General features: G+C 46.2%; 5 protein-coding genes across 6 annotated transcripts; 3 read left to right on the top strand and 2 right to left on the bottom strand.

Annotated features, from left to right (window-relative positions):
- The first annotated feature begins 59 nt into the window (after window positions 1-59).
- Window positions 60-1,228, top strand: LOC108093922 (exosome complex exonuclease RRP42). Its single transcript, XM_017194291.2, has 4 exons — window positions 60-219; window positions 272-468; window positions 520-685; window positions 740-1,228. The coding sequence occupies exons 1-4, from the start codon at window positions 163-165 to the stop codon at window positions 1,208-1,210; spliced, it is 891 nt and encodes a 296-aa protein (XP_017049780.1). The 5' UTR covers window positions 60-162; the 3' UTR covers window positions 1,211-1,228.
- Window positions 1,219-2,300, bottom strand: LOC108093921 (ER membrane protein complex subunit 7 homolog). Its single transcript, XM_017194290.2, has 4 exons — window positions 1,897-2,300; window positions 1,690-1,836; window positions 1,499-1,627; window positions 1,219-1,437 (listed from the first exon to the last, which is right to left on the bottom strand). Exons 1-4 carry the CDS (start codon window positions 2,227-2,229, stop codon window positions 1,315-1,317), a joined length of 732 nt encoding a protein of 243 aa, XP_017049779.1. The 5' UTR covers window positions 2,230-2,300; the 3' UTR covers window positions 1,219-1,314.
- A 1,012-nt stretch (window positions 2,301-3,312) lies between these two features.
- Window positions 3,313-10,267, top strand: LOC108093927 (putative ferric-chelate reductase 1 homolog). The gene is given in 9 exon segments (XM_017194300.2): window positions 3,313-3,430; window positions 7,396-7,875; window positions 8,060-8,207; window positions 8,210-8,393; window positions 8,454-8,605; window positions 8,693-9,314; window positions 9,376-9,488; window positions 9,712-9,840; window positions 9,899-10,267. Coding segments are annotated over 8 exon segments (1,938 nt in total). The 5' UTR covers window positions 3,313-3,430; window positions 7,396-7,405; the 3' UTR covers window positions 10,019-10,267.
- A 290-nt stretch (window positions 10,268-10,557) lies between these two features.
- On the bottom strand, window positions 10,558-13,730 carry LOC108093926 (FAS-associated factor 1). Of its 2 annotated transcripts, none has more exons than XM_017194299.2 (13): window positions 13,507-13,730; window positions 13,277-13,345; window positions 12,972-13,203; window positions 12,770-12,898; window positions 12,519-12,708; window positions 12,263-12,464; window positions 11,992-12,199; window positions 11,788-11,933; window positions 11,566-11,720; window positions 11,359-11,504; window positions 11,029-11,303; window positions 10,856-10,975; window positions 10,558-10,795 (listed from the first exon to the last, which is right to left on the bottom strand). In XM_017194299.2, the coding sequence occupies exons 1-13, from the start codon at window positions 13,543-13,545 to the stop codon at window positions 10,637-10,639; spliced, it is 2,070 nt and encodes a 689-aa protein (XP_017049788.1). In that variant the 5' UTR covers window positions 13,546-13,730; the 3' UTR covers window positions 10,558-10,636. The 2 variants fall into 2 exon arrangements, with proteins under 2 accessions (XP_017049788.1, XP_017049786.1); XM_017194297.2 differs by having other exon boundaries at window positions 12,770-12,913; window positions 13,507-13,729.
- Window positions 13,731-14,173: 443 nt separating this feature from the next.
- Window positions 14,174-15,533, top strand: LOC108093674. The gene is made up of 6 exons (XM_017193853.1): window positions 14,174-14,374; window positions 14,449-14,571; window positions 14,627-14,773; window positions 14,833-14,950; window positions 15,003-15,172; window positions 15,286-15,533. The coding sequence occupies exons 1-6, from the start codon at window positions 14,176-14,178 to the stop codon at window positions 15,462-15,464; spliced, it is 936 nt and encodes a 311-aa protein (XP_017049342.1). The 5' UTR covers window positions 14,174-14,175; the 3' UTR covers window positions 15,465-15,533.
- The last annotated feature ends 1,254 nt before the right edge of the window (window positions 15,534-16,787 follow it).

Here is a 16,787-nt window from a genome sequence, read left to right as displayed (position 1 = left end):
AAACTATCATATCCCGTACCGACTGCAAGTACTTCCACCAGCCCTGAAAGCATCGATCAAATGGTAGAACTATCGATTTCAGACCATCTGTTGGGCTCGCTGCACATGCTAAATTTGTTTTGATTTTTATAAACCTTTAATTTGTTTTGAATCGAATCCAAAATGGCATACGTTGCACTGAGCGAAGCAGAGAAAACATTCATACTGCACGGCGTGGAGGTAAGCTATTCAGTTGTTTTGAAAGTCCAAAAGTAAATAAGTAAGTTTACAGGACGACTTTCGCTGCGATGGACGTTCTCGCCGGGATTATAGGCCTATGGAACTGGAAACGGGACTGGTCAGCAATGCCAGTGGCTCCGCTCGCCTGCGCCTTGCCAACACAGACATCCTGGTGGGAGTGAAAACTGAGATAGATGTACCCGATTCCCTTACGCCAGAATTTGGAAAACTGGAGTTCTTTGTGGACTGGTAGGATGTAGATTTGGTTTAGATTAATATTAACTTTCGGACTGTTATCAGCTCTGCCAATGCCACGCCAGAGTTTGAGGGACGCGGGGGCTCGGATCTGGCCCAGGAACTGGTGCTGTCCCTGCAGAACGCTTACGAATCGCCACTGGCGTTCGACTATCGCACCTTGTGCCTCATTCCGGGTCAGCAGTGCTGGAAACTGTACATCGACATATTGGTAAGTTCATAAAGTTTCCTAGTGATCCGATTTTGTTTATCCCTGATCTTGCAGATTCTGGAGTGCGGTGGCAATCTGCATGACGCCGTCTCTCTGGCTGCCAAGGCGGCTCTTTTCAACACCAAATTGCCCCGTGTAACGGCCACTCTGTTGGATGCCGGGATCACAGACCTCATCATATCGGACAACCCTTACGACTGCACCCGCATCGGCATTGAAACCGTTCCGCTCTTGGTTACCGTCTGCAAAATTGGCGACTATTGCCTTGTTGATCCTTCAGCGGAGGAGGAAGTTTGCAGCACAGTCAGCGTGGTTGTGTCCGTATCCATGCGCAATGGAGAGGCATTCCTTTCGGGCACTCACCTAACAGGCGGTGGAGCCATGCACCGGGACACCATGCGCAACTGCCTTCAACTGGGCCTGTCCATTGGAGAGCATCTGGACCAGCTGCTTACCAAGATGCTTAAACTGGAGCAGGAGCGCGCAGGACCCAAACGTCCGCAGACGGTTGGGTTTCTTAAATAAAGCATATGTGGCTTAGAATGGAAATTTACTATTTACTCGAACTTGACTATCGAGCTTGGGGCTCTCTATATGCTTAAGGCTAAACGTGCCCTGGTGGTCAGCTATTACTCCTTGCGCTTCTTAGTCTGCCTTGCGGCCGGAGCAGGCTTCTTCTCCTTGGGCTCAGGCTGCTTGCCCGTCAGCAGGGAGGTCAACATCTCGCTGATCTCGGGCATATCATTGCCCATCTGTAAAGCAGGGAGTGGATTTTATTGTGCTTTTAATATTTATTTTTTTTGTGGTACTTACCTTGGGAAACTGAAGATTGTCGATCTCTTTCTTGGTCTCGGGATCGTTGATCATCTTTGGCAGCACCAGCACAAGCAGTAGGGGCAGTCCCATCATCAGCACCATGGGGCTAAACAGGAAGTCGGTGATCTGTGGATTGCGATTATAGGTTAGCTAATGAATTTTATTGGCTTTATAACTACTAGTCTAACCTTCCACTGCTCCCTGGTTTGAAAGTACTTGAAAGGCATCAGAGGCTTGACTCGCAGTGGATAGGGCACCTGCATAATTTGTGCCGGCTGGACAAAGTTCACTTTGCGGGCGCGGAACTTTCCCTTGGGGTTAATTTCGACGCGCACCTAAAAAAAGGGTTTCTTAAGTTAACTTCATCATCTCTGGTCAGAATTGTTTCCTCTCACCGGTTCATAAAACACATCCGGGTGGTGGACATCCAGGATATAGCTTCCGGAGGGCACACCGCTAATCATGAACTGGCCGTCCTCACGCACGAATCCTTTGAACTCGCCATCGTTGATGGAGAGGGTTACCTCCGTTTGCCATTTAGGGCCTTCCTTATTTACCGGAGCACCTTGTCCTCCGTGAGCCGGTGGAAAAATGGAATCGGGCGGGGAAACACGTCCTTCGATTGTGTACAGTCCTGAGATTTCGTCAACCAGTTCGTCTTGGCCAATGATAACTTCACAGTTGACCAGGGCTAGGATCCCCACGAAAATAATCAATTTTAAGCACATTTTCCATAAAATGTATTTTTTTTCTAGCAATTTTCCAATTGTCAGCCGATTATGAGACCGTTCTCCAAGTGGCGAAAAATCAAACAACAGGGCTGCACAAACACCAAAAGTGCAGCTACGCGGCAAATTTAAATCTAAAACCACTAGTTCGGAATTTGAATAGAAATGAACGTCCATCGTGCATTTTTCATCGAAAAAATTCTTTTGTTACCTAGGCGTAAAAAAAAGCATAGTAACCTTCTTGCTCTGTGTCACTTTTTATTTCAAAGCCGGGTATTTACTCGCAACTGTTAAAATTAAAAATTGTCGAAACAAAAAGATGTGAAAAAATATAAGACCAAACTTGAGCAAAAAGAATAAAAAACTTCTTAAGAAAGGACCAAACTAGAGAAGAAGTCATTAGCAAACGAAATCAATTAGTAAACTATAAAACAACTTTAAAATGGAACCATCTTATCCAAAAGAACCAAAGGAGCCACCGGAATGGTCGTGGCATAAAGTGATTGGTAATGTGGGAAAAATATATCCTTCGGACATCTGTAACTGCGGAGACTATAGCAATCTGTTTAAACCGCGTTTGCCTTCGCCAGAAATTTCAGAAGTTCGGACTGCAATCACCGAACGACGGGAAAAGAAAAAACCCAAGAACCCAAAGGTGTTGATCTGGCATCTAAAACTTAAGATACAAAATTTCAAGCTCACCAAACGGATGGCCAGGCAAAGGCAATCCCTTCGCAGGGCCTACGAGGATTTATTTCTCTTAGACGAAGAAGAAGGATAATACTTTCTAAAACTTGTTACATCGACTAATCATAAAATAAATGTAATCAAATAAATTTAAGCTGATCGTTAAGAGGAACCCTCAGCTACAATAATGAAACAAAAACGGTCAAAAGTGTTTTCTAGAATCTCCCGGATCGAAAGGTATAAAATCGTTTGAAAACGAGTTCTTCCGCTGGTCGTAAAAAGCTGAGTAGTTTCGCGGTTTGAGATATCGCTGAGTGCTGGCTTTGCTATCGATACATAACTGAAACACTTGTTTTGCTTTCCAGCTCTTTTTCAGCGCTCTCAGCCAGCTTTTCAGTCGTTGGCGGCAATTCGTTGCGTTCGGTTTGCTAAATCCAAGCGGTTTATTGGACGAGAAGAAAAAGAGCTAACGCAGCTCGGAGTGATTTTCGAATATTGTTGACAGCGATTTTAGGTTAGTGCGTGCTTTGTCAAACGGGTTTTGAGTTATTCGCAATGAATGGCGATGGAGTTCTACTTGGGCGCAGGTGTGCCCACCGCAATATGATCATCATGCCACATGCCACATTCAGCATGCAATTTGCAATGTGCAACTTGTCCACCGAAAGTGAAGTTCAAGCGGAGGAACAACGAATCCCAAAACATCGTATATAGACAATGTCAATGGGATATCGAGCTTGAGACTAATCCCCTAATCAGTTCATAAAAATTCCTAAGTTGCTGCTGCTGTGTTTTTGTTTCCATCGACTTGAACTGTGTCGCATGTACAGTGAAACCGGTTTCAGTAATTTTAACGATGCTGAGATCACAGTCCCCTCCCCTCCCCGTGAACTCCCCATCAGTCCGGAGCTTGCATAGATTTATTTTTTCGCACTCACATTTCAATGGCAAGACGCAATGCAAGTCTTTTAAGCACAATGGCAGTGGTTAATTAATTAAGCAGCGAACACGAATAAAATAGAAGTGAGTGATGTCAAGCGTCGCGCCTGCGCAAAGTTGTGACGGTGTGATGTAAACACAAGGCGAGGCGGAAAAATAGTGAAAAGAAAACCAAACTTTATTCGGGGGTTATCTCGAGACGTGCTCCGGTCGCCTTATAGGAATTGGCACACTCGCGGCCACGAGTTCAGTGGCTTACGCAACTCGACGGCTGATAAATCAACGGTGACAGTCACTTTCTACGAATGAACCTGTTCGCTTTACTTCAATAAATATAATTAATGACAACAATTGGTACAGTTTTTTTTGTTTTGCTCTCACACCGCGGCGATTTCCTCGATCTGTGCCTTATGATGTCATCTAATGACGGTTTTATGTGCATACCACGAATCAATATTCCAGTCGTAAAGGCCTTTTTCTCGGCCAAACAACTTCAACACAGTTTAAGCATTTAACAGAGAACACCTGTTCGGATCTCAGTCAATTAATTTGCCCTCAGTTTAAAGTGAGCTTTTCGAAAAAAGTGTAAAAGTGAGAACATAGTTGGCTGAATTTATCATGCAAATAGCTATATAACATTTTATCTGTAATATAAAAAAAACTTAGTAACAATATAGCAGAAAATAATAAGCTTTTTAGGTCTATTGCCTAATGAAAGCCCTCTAGCCGATGTATTTCCTTATAATACTCTCTATCAACTAGTAGTAGAACCATAAAAACCTTGATGACCTGTTGTTTATCGCCAGATTAAACATTAATTTAGGACTGCTCTGGCACATGTCAATCAGGTTCTTAAAGCAAATGTTGATCAATCTTCTTCGGTATGCATAGGACCAACCTGTAAATTAAATACCAACCCCAATTTAATGCTTCGTTCGGTTGGTTTTACCATCGAAGTAAAGGGTCATATACTTGGTTGCCTGGAACTGCGCACTACAGGCTAGTTGTTAACCCAGTTTACACAGGTTCTGGCACGCGATGTCCGGCCAAGACTGCTGCAATGCAAGGAAATTCGTTGACCACCTTGACCAAACCCACACCCACAAAACAACACCCCTTCGAACTCTTTTGACGGGGTCAAAAGCCATTACTTGGCATGGGGTATAAAATCAACCAGAAATAGTCAACTCATCCGCCTAATCGTTGATGAAAAAAAAAAAACAAGGCGATACGAACGGTTTCTTGGTCTGATTGAGTGATAATCTTGATTTTACCAAAGTCAAATCCAATCTTATCAACTTGCAGGCGTTTGGCAATTATGCTAACTTTACGCAACTTTTCAAGAGGATGATTGAGCAGGTCTTTGGTAAACAACCTGAAGTGGTCACCATCTCAAGAAAGCAAATTATAACGAGTCGTTTACCCCTTCAATGCGATCTACATACCTTTTGCATTGATCGAAGCAATTAGAGTTGGTCTGTCAAATTCAAGTGGGTATTTCGTGTAGACACACACCGACAGCATTCAAATTGCGATTATTTTTTTGTACAAGTTTCAAAACTGGCTTTTTAACAAGGGCATGACAAGCTCTATGTGTGCAATGCATATACACATATTTGTGCACATGCTATATAGCGCTATATAACGATATATACCGCTCACAATGAGCATGTTGGAGTCAAGTGCTCGGGCCCACATAATGGCTCATTGTTGTTTCGGAAAAGTCGCTAATCAGTTTTGTCTCACGTTCAAAAACAAAAGCCGAGCCCAGGTTGAATATTTCGAGTCGTGGTTGTATGGGGGCCAATGGCTATATGCCGCGAAACACTTATTAATGTGCCAAGAATTTAATGGAAAGCATTTATCGTTGTTATTTTTTGTGCCACGGCGGCCGGTGAAATTCGTTTCGGTTTTCACTTTGCCTTCTACAGAGTGCGAACTACCACCAGATATGTGTGTACCCAATAAGGTAGATAAATACATAGAGATACATAAGCGAAGGTCTGGGTGAATGCTTTTTCGGATAAATCACTCGCTATCAATAAGTTTGACTTTCAAGGTCTAGGCAAATTCGAACTCCCATTGTGCGGTTCTAAAAAGACCCAACAATTCAATAACACCGATTCCAAAGCTGCCAAAATAAGATATATACAATGACTGTATGAAGCTTTGGCTCAAGCCGCGCTTTAATTAACATTTTGCTGGCATTTCAAAGAAAGGCAAATGAATTAAAAAACACGCATATATGGCCGCTGAGATACATGTGCTATAAACCGCTCAAGGTTAATCGTAAACGCTTTCAAATTCAAGTTCAATTCGAATTCTTGACACGGAGCGGGAGATATAGTACGACGCAGACGGACTGGAGATACAGATAAACTCGTGATATAGCGATGAATCACAGTCGTCTGAATTCCCAGCGCTCATGGGAAAGTCCCAGGTGCACCGCATAATGTATTCTGCCCACTCACTTCCTCGTTGGTCTTGATCTTGAATTGGATTGGCTGATCACGACGAAAGCAAAAGTCATTCTCTGACTCACGAGGGAACTGACCTCGTTAATATATTGTTAACCCGCCAATAAAAACAAATCGGGGCGAGTAAAAAGAAGTAGCACCCTTTGAAACCCCTTGACAAAAAACAATTGCACTCGAATATAATGAAGCGATTTGCCCAAGTGTAATTAACATTTAATTTATGGCCCCACCAGCGGGCAATTAGATTTACTAGCCATTAGCCCGATTTATTAGCGTATGCGTTTATATTTCCAGTTACTCGGAATATAACGCATACGCAGTGATGCCTGACAAGCCAAATTCCCCAGGTGATAAGCGCTGAGTGGCCAGCAAACTGAAAGCTAAATGGTGTTAAGCGATACATGTAGCGCTGAATATAATCATATCGAGTGACTGATATGGACCCATATCGATCCTGATTTTCTAGAATTAGTAATAAAATAGGTGCAGTGTTTGTTAAGTTTTTCTATAATTTTGGTGATAGACACTTTAGAAACGATGATTTTCTCAGGAAGTTCAGATCTTGAGAGTTTCTGGGTTTCGCAGCAGTCAGTGAGTATAATAACATATAATTCGGAATACTTTTTGTTTTCCTTCGTTAGGAGCCTCAACATACAATTAAATTAATATTTACCTCGTTCTAACAAATCGAACACCATTACTCAATCACTCAGGGTATTTGAAGTACCCAACTATTCAGAAGTTATAGACACTCCTGATCGTTATCAAATATGTAGATGTGCAGATACATTCGCAATTCATTGTTTGCGGGTTCGCTGAAAAGGTGCCCCCGATAAGCGGGGCAGCAATTATTTATGCCATGGTAATTAAACAGACGACAGAAGATGGAAATGGCGAATGTTTGACGGGGTTTTCAGATACATAGCTTGTATTTTCGTGGAGGAGGAGGAGGGGGAGGGGGTTGGCAAACAAAGGGGAACGGAAGCCGGGACACGGTTCGCTTCTGATCACTCAATTCCGCCCGATTCGATAGCAACTCAACTCGGCATTGTCTGCTCCTCAGGTGCTCCACGATGACGCGGTCGCTGACGATACGGAGTTGGCTGACGCTCGTGATTGGCTTGCTGGCGGTGGTCACTTGGCCGGATCCGGGCCAGAGTCTCCCGCAAGGTGCCCCGGAAACCGTGTGCGACACCATGCTGCCGTTCCACGGCGGTGGCAGTGTGCTGCCCCAGAGCAGCGTGTCGCCCTTCAGGGTGGAAACCTCCTCGACGACCCTCGGCCAGGGTCAGACCCTCCGCGTGGATCTGACTGGGGTGCCAGCCGGCCTGAGCTTCGGCGGCTACATGATCCAGGCGAGGAACCGCAATCCCCCCCACCAGATTGTCGGGCAATTCGGACCGGCCCGCGACGGAACCATCAAGCTGATGAACTGCGAGAACTCCGTGAACAACTCGGCCACCCACAGCAATGCCGGGCCCAAGCAGCATGTGCTCCTCGAGTGGCAGTCACCAGTGGACTTCCTCGGCCAGGTGATCTTCAAGTGAGTCATACTTACTCAAGAAAAAAAAAAGACTCCAATGTGAATTCATTAAAACTATATTATTATTTTATCTTTCGGCATTTTGAAGCCAGGAATTAATGAAAACAAAAACGAACGATCACTAAATTTAAATCCTTTAATTTCTTTAATTAAATGCTTTAAATCCTTTGATTTCAAACTCCAGTGCCACGATTGCCCAAAGCTACAATGAATTCTGGGTGGGAGTGCCCTCGCAACCCGTTCAGATAGTCCGTCGCGATGTGACGGCTCCTTCACTGCCCACGCAGGGTCCTCCTGCCTTCGCGGGAACCACTCGCGCCCCCTATTGGCCAACCCCCCTAATGTCCAACCAAGCAACATGGCTACCTTTGTCCCAGATCCCATCTACAATGGCTGCGGGGAGAGCAAGAACTGCTTTGGTTTTCCGGATGGTTGCTTGGTCACCCACAACTGCAAGGCCGTCACTATGGTTTCGGTGAGGGGCGATATCTTCGAGTTCGAGATTCAGTCGGGCAAGGGTGAGTCACCGGATGACTAAGTGGCATCTCCCTCTTCATGTTCTTGGCTTTCTTTCGCAGAAACCAATGCCGCTTATGTGGCTGTGGGTCTTTCCGATGACGCCAAAATGGGTGACGACCTGACCACCGAGTGTGTGCCCGAGAATGGAAGGGTCAACCTGTATTCTTCCCTGACTTCAGCCTCTCCTTACTCGGCAGTGAGATCTAGTGTGGTAAGTTAGGAGTTCCTTAATCTCTGCACTCTTAATTTCAATTTTTATTCTCTAAAACATAAAATTATTAAACTTAATTACTTGCAGAGCCAAAACTCAGCCCGCCTGTTGGATGCCTCCATTGTGGACGGTGTGATCTACTGCCGGGTGCAAAGGGACGCGGTAACCAATGTTCAGGGACGCACCTTTGACCTGCGCAATGGCAAGTACCACCTACTGGTGGCCTCCGGCAGCAGTCTGAAGGAGAACAGTGTGGGCTACCACGACATTGGCCGCCTGCCTTCGGCACAGGCCATCAATCTGGCGGTGGTGCAGGATTTGGGAGGATCAAGCAGGCTGCTGATTGAGCTCCACGGAGCCTTCATGATTGCAGCCTGGATTGGAACCACCTCGCTGGGCATCATCTTCGCGCGCTACTTCAAGCAGACGTGGGTGGGCAGCCAGAGTTGCGGCAAGGATCAGTGGTTCGCCTGGCATCGTTTGCTCATGGTCACCACCTGGTCGCTCACGGTGGCTGCCTATGTGCTCATCTGGGTGGAACTGAAGCGTGCAGTGTGGCATGCCCACTCAATTATTGGACTGATCACGGTCATTCTGTGCTTCATCCAACCCATTGGAGCATTATTCCGGCCAGGACCCAAAGACAAAAAGCGACCCTACTTCAACTGGGGTCATTGGCTGGGTGGAAATCTGGCCCACATCCTGGGAAGTATGTCTACATTCAAGAGGATTAGCAAAATAGGTTACTTAAATACCCCTCGCCTTTCCAGTTGTAACCATCTTCTTCTCGGTGAAGCTGCCCAAAGCTGAACTGCCAGAATGGATGGACTGGATCCTGGTTAGCTTCGTGGTGGTTCACGTGCTCGTCCACCTGATATTCTCCGTAAGTGAATCTAGCTAAGATTTGGGTTTGGTTTGCCCCTCTAATCATGACCCCAAAGTGTACAAAGAGTAGACCCTGCATCGCCTGCCTGTACAGTGGTTCTTGTTGAGTCCCTAAAAGTTCATTCATTCGATACTAATTCATCCGTCACCCATCATCTCCTCGGGAACTGGTGGCTACGTCCCCTAATGTGTAGATCGGTTTGTGCTTGAATCATTGGCAGGTCGCCGGAATGGCCTCGGAGCGCCACCTCAGCCAGCGGGCGAGCTCCTTCCAAATGGGCGACATCTCGCATCATCAGCAGCATGCCATGCGGAACGGCATGAGCATGGAGCGGAAGATGGATGCTCCCGTGAGTTATTTTTGGGATTTTTGAAGCTATTCTAATTCGGTGCTTCCCCTCTTTTCAGTATGCGGGCATGCGCAAAGGATTGCTCGGGGTGTACACAGTAGTGCTGGTGCTCTTCGTTGTGGTGCTGATCCTGCTGGTGGTGCTGGCACCCATCGAGCAGTTCCTGGGCAAGTCGTAGGCGCCTGATCCTGGATGGCCAATAACCTGCTCCCCCCCCAATACTCGTATCAGTTTTGTGTGCTCATTGTTTAACCCCTTCCGCCCACGGCTCTGCCCTGCGACCCACCCAGACCCCCCTTTCCCCTTCCCACGTGTCCAGCGTTATGTTGTTAAGTGTAATTAGGCGCAAGTGTAACCTAGGGCGGAGCATTCAGTAAATGTTATATAATTTATTATTAATAAAATAAAACAAGCCAACATAAATGCAGTGATTTTGTTTCTTTTCTTAGCTGTTTTTTTTTTCTGCTCTTTTCATTTCTGCTCCGCTATATGCATATATGTACGATTACCGGTAGAATCTGGTGCTGGGGCTGCTCGATCGGATTGATCTGGATCTGAATCTGGATTTCCTATGCGTAGTATTTAGTTGTATAAAACCTTTACTCTTAACTGCAGCTAGATCATAATCATTATCGTTAGATATAGGTATGTATGTATGTGGTGTGTATGCTTTTGTAAACTTTTCGTTTGCTCCTCTAAATTAAAGTACGTAAATAATAGATAGTTCTACAGTTTTCAAATATTAATGCAAAAACTAAACCCAATCGAACGAAATGCCTTAAAATAAAGAGCGGAATCATCGCTCCTCCAGGATGACCGTTTCCTGCGGATAGAGCTTGAGCGTCTCCAGTGTTTGGCTACCCTCCATTGCCGTGAGATCGCGCCGTGGCCAATTACGGATTAGTTTATACTCCTCGATAAGGAACCCATTGGCCGTCACAAAGTTAAGCAGATCCTGTTTTAAACGAAAAATGTTATCCAAAGGTGCTTCGTAATAGGTTTGAGTGACATTTACCTGCAGGTTGTTGCTGATAAAGAAGCGCCGCTCCAGAAAATCGCCCGTCGGCTTACGCACACGGATCTTAGAGGTGCCCGCCACTTGTTCGGACGGCTCCTGAGGTAGGGATTGTTGAGCCTGTGCGGAAAAGTGTTACAATCCAGTTTTGGCATTTTGCCTTCTCAACTTACAACTAATCTAATGGACTCGCGTCTAGCATCTTCCTCGGCTCTCTCGGACTCCATGCGTTTTCGCTCGGCCAACTGGGCGGCCTCCTTTTGCCGCTTTGCCGCATCTTTGGCCATGTCGGCCTGCAAGGTTTGCTGGTAGGCCATGTCCTGCTCGGCCTTAACCTGATCCCGAGCGGCTCGTGCGTCCTCTTCCCGGATCTCCACCTGCAGCTGCTGCTCGAACATCTCGCAGGTTTCAATGAGCCTCGTCAGCAGATCATCCAGACCAATGTTTCCTGAGATAAGGTAATACATTAGAAACAGATTTTATGGCACACTTGGCAAACTTACCATGAATCACAGATAGAACCTCGCAGTTGCTGCCTAACTGGCGGCTCTTTCCCACCAGCATAATGGCCGGCAGCTTATCCAACTTAATATTCCTGGCCGTCAGCGAGGCGTTGCTGCTAATACAAGCCGTTAGCGAGGAAAGAAACCTGTGGATCACATTTGGAGATCAATAATAAGACATCCAGGTGGCTTACAATGCCAGCTCACATGTCCTTGTTGCTTTCGTAGGTCATATCCCAGCCGTAAAGAACAAACTTCTCTCTGAAGGTTTGGATAATGCTCTCGTGTTTCATCAGCTGATCACAGAAAACGTTGATCTGAATGCTCTTACCATGATGCAAGTAAATAGCCAGAAGCTTGCGCTGAAAGATTACAAGATAACGATACTTCTTATAAATGATGTTGCCCTTTCAATATTATAGAGATTACCTCCTTCGCGGGTCTTTGGCAGGCCAGCTGCTTGGCGCTTTCTAGGCTGCCTACGAAGAACTCGGGGTGCGGATCACCATAACGCAACTTGTAGTTCTCAACAAATTGCGTGGAACCACTCGTCTCGTCATCCGTGTTGTTTGGTACTGGAAAACAGAAAAACTTTACCCACTTCTTAAAGATCACGTTAGTAAGAAAGCTCACTTAAGTGTCTGTTGAGCGGCTGAGCAGGCGGTGAATCGGTGAATATGTACTCGGCGTTGTTAAAGTCTGTGGCATCCTCGAACTCATCTGCCGAGCTCTCGCTGTCCACGGTCACCACCTCGAAAGCGTTGGGCTGGTTGGAATTCGTTTGAGCTGGTCGCGCTGTGCTGCGTACTGCGAACCTGTGCGACAGCTCAATGCCAGATTGCTACGAAGATCAGAGTCTTATTAGTTCGGAGTTTTGAGGAAAAAAAAAACTAATTTGACTTACCGCCAGAGTGGTTTCGTTGTCACAACCATTGGGCCAGCCAGTCCACTCTTGGTGGCGCACTGGTATGCTTTTGATGTCGTACACGTTCATCTTTAGTGCCTGCATTGTGGTTCCTCCTGGCAGGCTAAGTGTAAGTGGGGTGTCCGACTCGAATTGTATGTGAATGGTGAAGGTCTTGTCCACTCGTTGCGTTACATCATCCCTGCAAAAAATTGGGGTGTTTAAAGGGATCTAAATAATGTAGAGATCATCCTACTGTTCGGTGTCCATGAAACCGTCATCGGTGAGATCCACCAGGATCAGTTCGTTCTCCTGAGCGAGGTCCAGATTGCAGAGTCGCGTGCCCAGCTGCTGGGCATCGCTGGCCTTCGAAGGCGGCCAGCCGCGAATGGCCTGTCGGCATACAGGCACGCTTGTCTCATCGAAGATTTTGCGCTTCAGTTGCTCTATAAAGTGAGTTTTATAAGTTATCAACAATCTTCATTTGCGGCGTAGATAAATGCTTACCAATTGTTGCCTCCGACGGCAAGCGGACCTGGTACAGCTGCTGGTTGAAGTGAATGTTAAAGGTAATCACGTTCTGGTTGTTGTTCTGGCTGGATGCGGGATCCAGGTTAATGCTGGACGTCAGCTGGGCTAGCAATTGTGACGCTATAGTAGATACGTTTCAAGACAAGGCACAAAAGCAGCGCAATCACGTTTAACTCACTGGGAAATCTCTGCTGTAGATGGTGCGGCTGATGAAGGTTTAGATTCTGGTTCTGGTTTTGCAACGCGGCCCCGAAGAATCCCGCTGCATTAGAGGGACCAGGGAGCTCCTCGTATCCAGGCGGTCGGAAGCCATTGGTGCTCTCAACAGGGTTCCTGGCCGGAGGCTCAGACTGCTGGACGGGGATGGCCAGCGGAGAGTCCTCGTGAGGCATCACCCGACTCAGGGCATCCTGGGCAAAAACAAAACGCAATTAGGACCACGCATGTGCGGAGATGGGGGACTGGCGAACAAAGGACACTCACCATCAGGTTCCAGTCGGCGGCCTCCAAATGGGAGAAGGCCTCGCCCACATCGTCGATGCCCGTTATGTTCTGAGGAAGATCACAGAGTAACATAGCAACCATAAGTACCTCATAGTTCGATATGGGAACTATCTACCAAAGTCACCCACACACCAAAAAAGCGCACACGCATCGCAATGTGCGCAGCGAAATTGAAAGAATTTCCCCTGCTAGTCAATGAATTGCGTTACCTGAAAACTGGCTAAGGTGTCTTCCTTGTTCTCCGACATTGGAAACGCTTGTGGTTCTCTTTATTTAACCGTAAACTGTGCTTTAAACTCTACCGTTTTTCACTACAAAAAATTACACAAAGAAAAAGTGGCAAGTCAGTGTGACCAGTTGACATTTGGTGACTTGTACGGACTAACGCGACTTCACTGAAAATAAAATGTTCTTGTTATTTTTATATATTTTTATTTTTTAGAGAGCTTATTAATAATTTTGACGACAAGTAAGGCAATGGCAGGCTGTTTGAAACCTAATCAAAATTTACTAAAAATTCTGTTACCCGTTTGCAGCCATGTTAAATTCATGCTACATGGCGGGAAATCGTAACGGTATAAAATTTTTAAATTCATTAAATTTGGCATGCTACCCACTTTAACACTTAAAACTTAAAGTCAATCCTTCAATCTGCGAAATGTATCCAGCTGTAAATTGTGATTAATATGAGAAACTTTATATTTCGCACCCCGGGGACGAATAAGAGAGCCCTGGACTCGCCCCCGCACGGCGGACAGAACAAATGCGGCTCAATTAATCTTCATGAAGTGGCGAAATCAAAGACGGCCTCCGAAGTGACTTCGAAGTGGCCAGGACGAAAGGAGATATAGAAGCCTCCGGGTTGGTAAGCCGACAACATGTTGCTTGTCGGCCTAAGATACACTCTGATTTTAGCCATTAGCGGCTGTTTTTTGATACCAATCCGAGGAGCTCAAGCTGAAATTGACCAGGAGTTGCCGCATCGCATCTACCGACTCCTAGACGGGCTCTCCGGCGGACGAAGCCTCAGTGCCAGCTCCACATTCGCCCTGCTCCTCTCGCAATTCCTGATAAAACGTGAGCCCAATGAACCGAAAACCAGCGATACGGATGACGGATGTGCGAATTTATTTATGCCCTGTCCATTCCAGAGAAATTGCGATACGTGGCGCCCACGCGTTATGAACGGCAACTCTACTACCATCTGCTGCACAGGCTGGAGCACATCAGGGACCGATCGGGAATGGTTAGGGATCGAGGAACCCAGGGTGAAAGTATGATTATTATGGACAATTGTAAACTGTAAAATTTTTAATAATTTCTGCGTAGTCCTTAGCATTGCTTTTCAAAAAAACATTTTGCTGCTGCCACCCTCGCTAAGATTGGGGGAACTGAATGCCAATGGAGAGTACGAGCAGCTAGCGGAAGTCTATTCAAAAGTCGTTAACGAGGGACAGCCTAATCGGACTCAATCGGGTAAGTTTGTATTGCTTTTCGTGTGTGTTTTTTTACCTCCCTAAATGTATATTAAACAGATTTCTGTCTCCGGGAGATTGTGGAGATGAAACCCCCTAGCTGCAAGTTCCACTCTGATGAATGCTTGGAGCTAATGGCCAGCGATGCGCCAGCTTACGGATACCAGAGGACCCACCAGTAAGTACCAGTGAACACTTCCCTGACTTCAGCTGGTTCTATCCTATCCTAGGGTCCTCCTGCTTTATGTGCTGCAGCACCACGTGTGTGCCCCCCGCCTGAGCCCACCTCAGGTGTACGAACTGCTGGCCAGGAGTCAGTGCGATGAGGTGGAACGCGAACAGAATGCCATCCGGAGCCTGGGGCTGCCAGCTGTATATCGCGATCTGTATCTGGAGCAAGGTGAGCTGGGGTCACTGGGTTGTGGATGCTGTTCTAAGGGCCATCCTCGCTCGTATCGCTGACACATATCTCCGCCACATATCTCACTGCCACACATCTCTCTGCCACCGCAGCAACCATCTGCGGATTGTTTGGCTACAATGAGTTTGTCAACTGGCGCAACGTAATGGAAATTGGCAGCTGGCTTGCAGGGGACTCGCCGAAGGATATATTGGCTGATGACGACGATAGTCAGCACATAAGCGATCTGGCCTTGGTGTTCTACATCAATGCATTGCTGCTGCTGCATTAAGCCCCATAACGTATCGAGTGCCCCCATAATTCTTGCTTCTGCTTGATAAGTTAATAAAGTGCCGCTTATTGCTTTTATGGTTGTGTCGATTTCAGCAAGTAGAGTGGTTAATACTTTTGTTATTGAACTGCATCGCGGATTTAGGTGATGGGGGAAGTACTTAGAATGGAGTGGCGGAACGGAAACAACATTTGTAATGTGACACATTACTTGCGCTTGGCTGCCCGACTGATGGATATGCAGCAGGACGAGAGCTACGACGACGACAACAACACTTTCCATTACAAAATGCTCACAGTGAAGTGGAATACTAATATTTGCCCTGACATACTCGAAAACATGGAAGCCGGAGCTGGGAAGCCCGAGGGCTTGCGGAAGGAAAGGGGACGCCGCTTGGGTTTCGGGCCCTGGCTTTTGAGCTCTGGGTTCGGGAGGTCCCCGTCTGGATATTAATGCCTCATTTGCTGAATGCCGAAGGGATGGCAGTGCAGCGAGGGCCTGGAAAATGCACCCACTAAGCCTGCAACAAAGGAAGTGCACAGAGAAAAAACAATATAATTATGGAAAGAAAGTTTTTAGCCTTAAATAGTCTTCGTATCTGTAGGATGTATGAATTTCTCAATGCATTACAAAAGATAATAAATAAGTAATGAAAATATTAGATAAGGGCATTCCACTACAGTTCCACTTCTTGTTGTCATTGTTACGTATATTTGTGAGATTTACTTTAAAGAGTCCCTTTATTTAATTGGTATATTTAGAGTACTTACGCTATAGAAGATTTTTTCCTGTGCAGACAGACTTGTAAACACCCATGCTATATGTCGTTCCTTTTGTCGGGGGTCATGAATAGCGATGGGTCATTAGTAACGTTGACTTGTCAATGCAGCAACAACCCCGACAAAAACAACAACAGCAATGCCGCAGACTTGCCAAGTCTCGGTTACCATCGCAGGGTGGGCGTAAGGATAAAGGGGAGATGGATTGGGCACTGGCCTCCTGGACATGCCTCCTTCACCAATATGTTTTTCTTTTTTATCATTGCTTTCGGCAGGCAAACAACAACCCTTCATCAACCCCTGCAACTTGATCAGCTGACTTACTGGCCACTGCACACAAGCCCACACCCTTGAAAATACAACACCCCCTACACCCCACCCACCGCAAAGGCGTCTGGTGTTGTTTTTGTCCACGCGTGTCGTCGAGTTCATTATGGGCTTATGTCCCTTAAAGTGTTGCTGGCTCTCTTCGAAGGTGTTTATTGTCCTGTCAACTGTTAACTTTCAGACAGCGGCAACAACAAGCTGTTGTTTAACATACGCT

The sequence above is a fragment of the Drosophila ficusphila genome, unplaced genomic scaffold (genome assembly GCF_018152265.1).
Source record: "Drosophila ficusphila isolate 14025-0441.05 unplaced genomic scaffold, ASM1815226v1 contig_414, whole genome shotgun sequence".
NCBI lineage: Eukaryota > Metazoa > Arthropoda > Insecta > Diptera > Drosophilidae > Drosophila > Drosophila ficusphila.
The sequence above is the reverse complement of the archived record's forward strand: the minus strand, read 5'-3'. Positions and strand labels throughout refer to the sequence as shown.

Excerpts from the sequence above, each read along its gene's own strand:
- LOC108093921 (XM_017194290.2), bottom strand. The coding sequence starts at position 2,229 with ATGTGCTTAAAATTGATTATTTTCGTGGGGATCCTAGCCCTGGTCAAC. Across the intron at positions 1,628-1,689 it reads AAACCAGGGAGCAGTGGAAG|ATCACCGACTTCCTGTTTAG; the intron begins GTTAGACTAGTA and ends CGCAATCCACAG. Across the intron at positions 1,438-1,498 it reads ACAATCTTCAGTTTCCCAAG|ATGGGCAATGATATGCCCGA; the intron begins GTAAGTACCACA and ends CCTGCTTTACAG.
- LOC108093674 (XM_017193853.1), top strand. The coding sequence starts at position 14,176 with ATGTTGCTTGTCGGCCTAAGATACACTCTGATTTTAGCCATTAGCGGC. Across the intron at positions 14,375-14,448 it reads CTCGCAATTCCTGATAAAAC|AGAAATTGCGATACGTGGCG; the intron begins GTGAGCCCAATG and ends TGTCCATTCCAG. Across the intron at positions 14,572-14,626 it reads TCGAGGAACCCAGGGTGAAA|TCCTTAGCATTGCTTTTCAA; the intron begins GTATGATTATTA and ends ATTTCTGCGTAG.
- LOC108093926 (XM_017194297.2), bottom strand. The coding sequence starts at position 13,545 with ATGTCGGAGAACAAGGAAGACACCTTAGCCAGTTTTCAG. Across the intron at positions 11,721-11,787 it reads GCCAAAGACCCGCGAAGGAG|CGCAAGCTTCTGGCTATTTA; the intron begins GTAATCTCTATA and ends GTAATCTTTCAG. Across the intron at positions 11,304-11,358 it reads GGTTCTATCTGTGATTCATG|GAAACATTGGTCTGGATGAT; the intron begins GTAAGTTTGCCA and ends ACCTTATCTCAG.
- LOC108093922 (XM_017194291.2), top strand. The coding sequence starts at position 163 with ATGGCATACGTTGCACTGAGCGAAGCAGAGAAAACATTCATACTGCAC. Across the intron at positions 220-271 it reads TCATACTGCACGGCGTGGAG|GACGACTTTCGCTGCGATGG; the intron begins GTAAGCTATTCA and ends GTAAGTTTACAG. Across the intron at positions 686-739 it reads AACTGTACATCGACATATTG|ATTCTGGAGTGCGGTGGCAA; the intron begins GTAAGTTCATAA and ends CTGATCTTGCAG.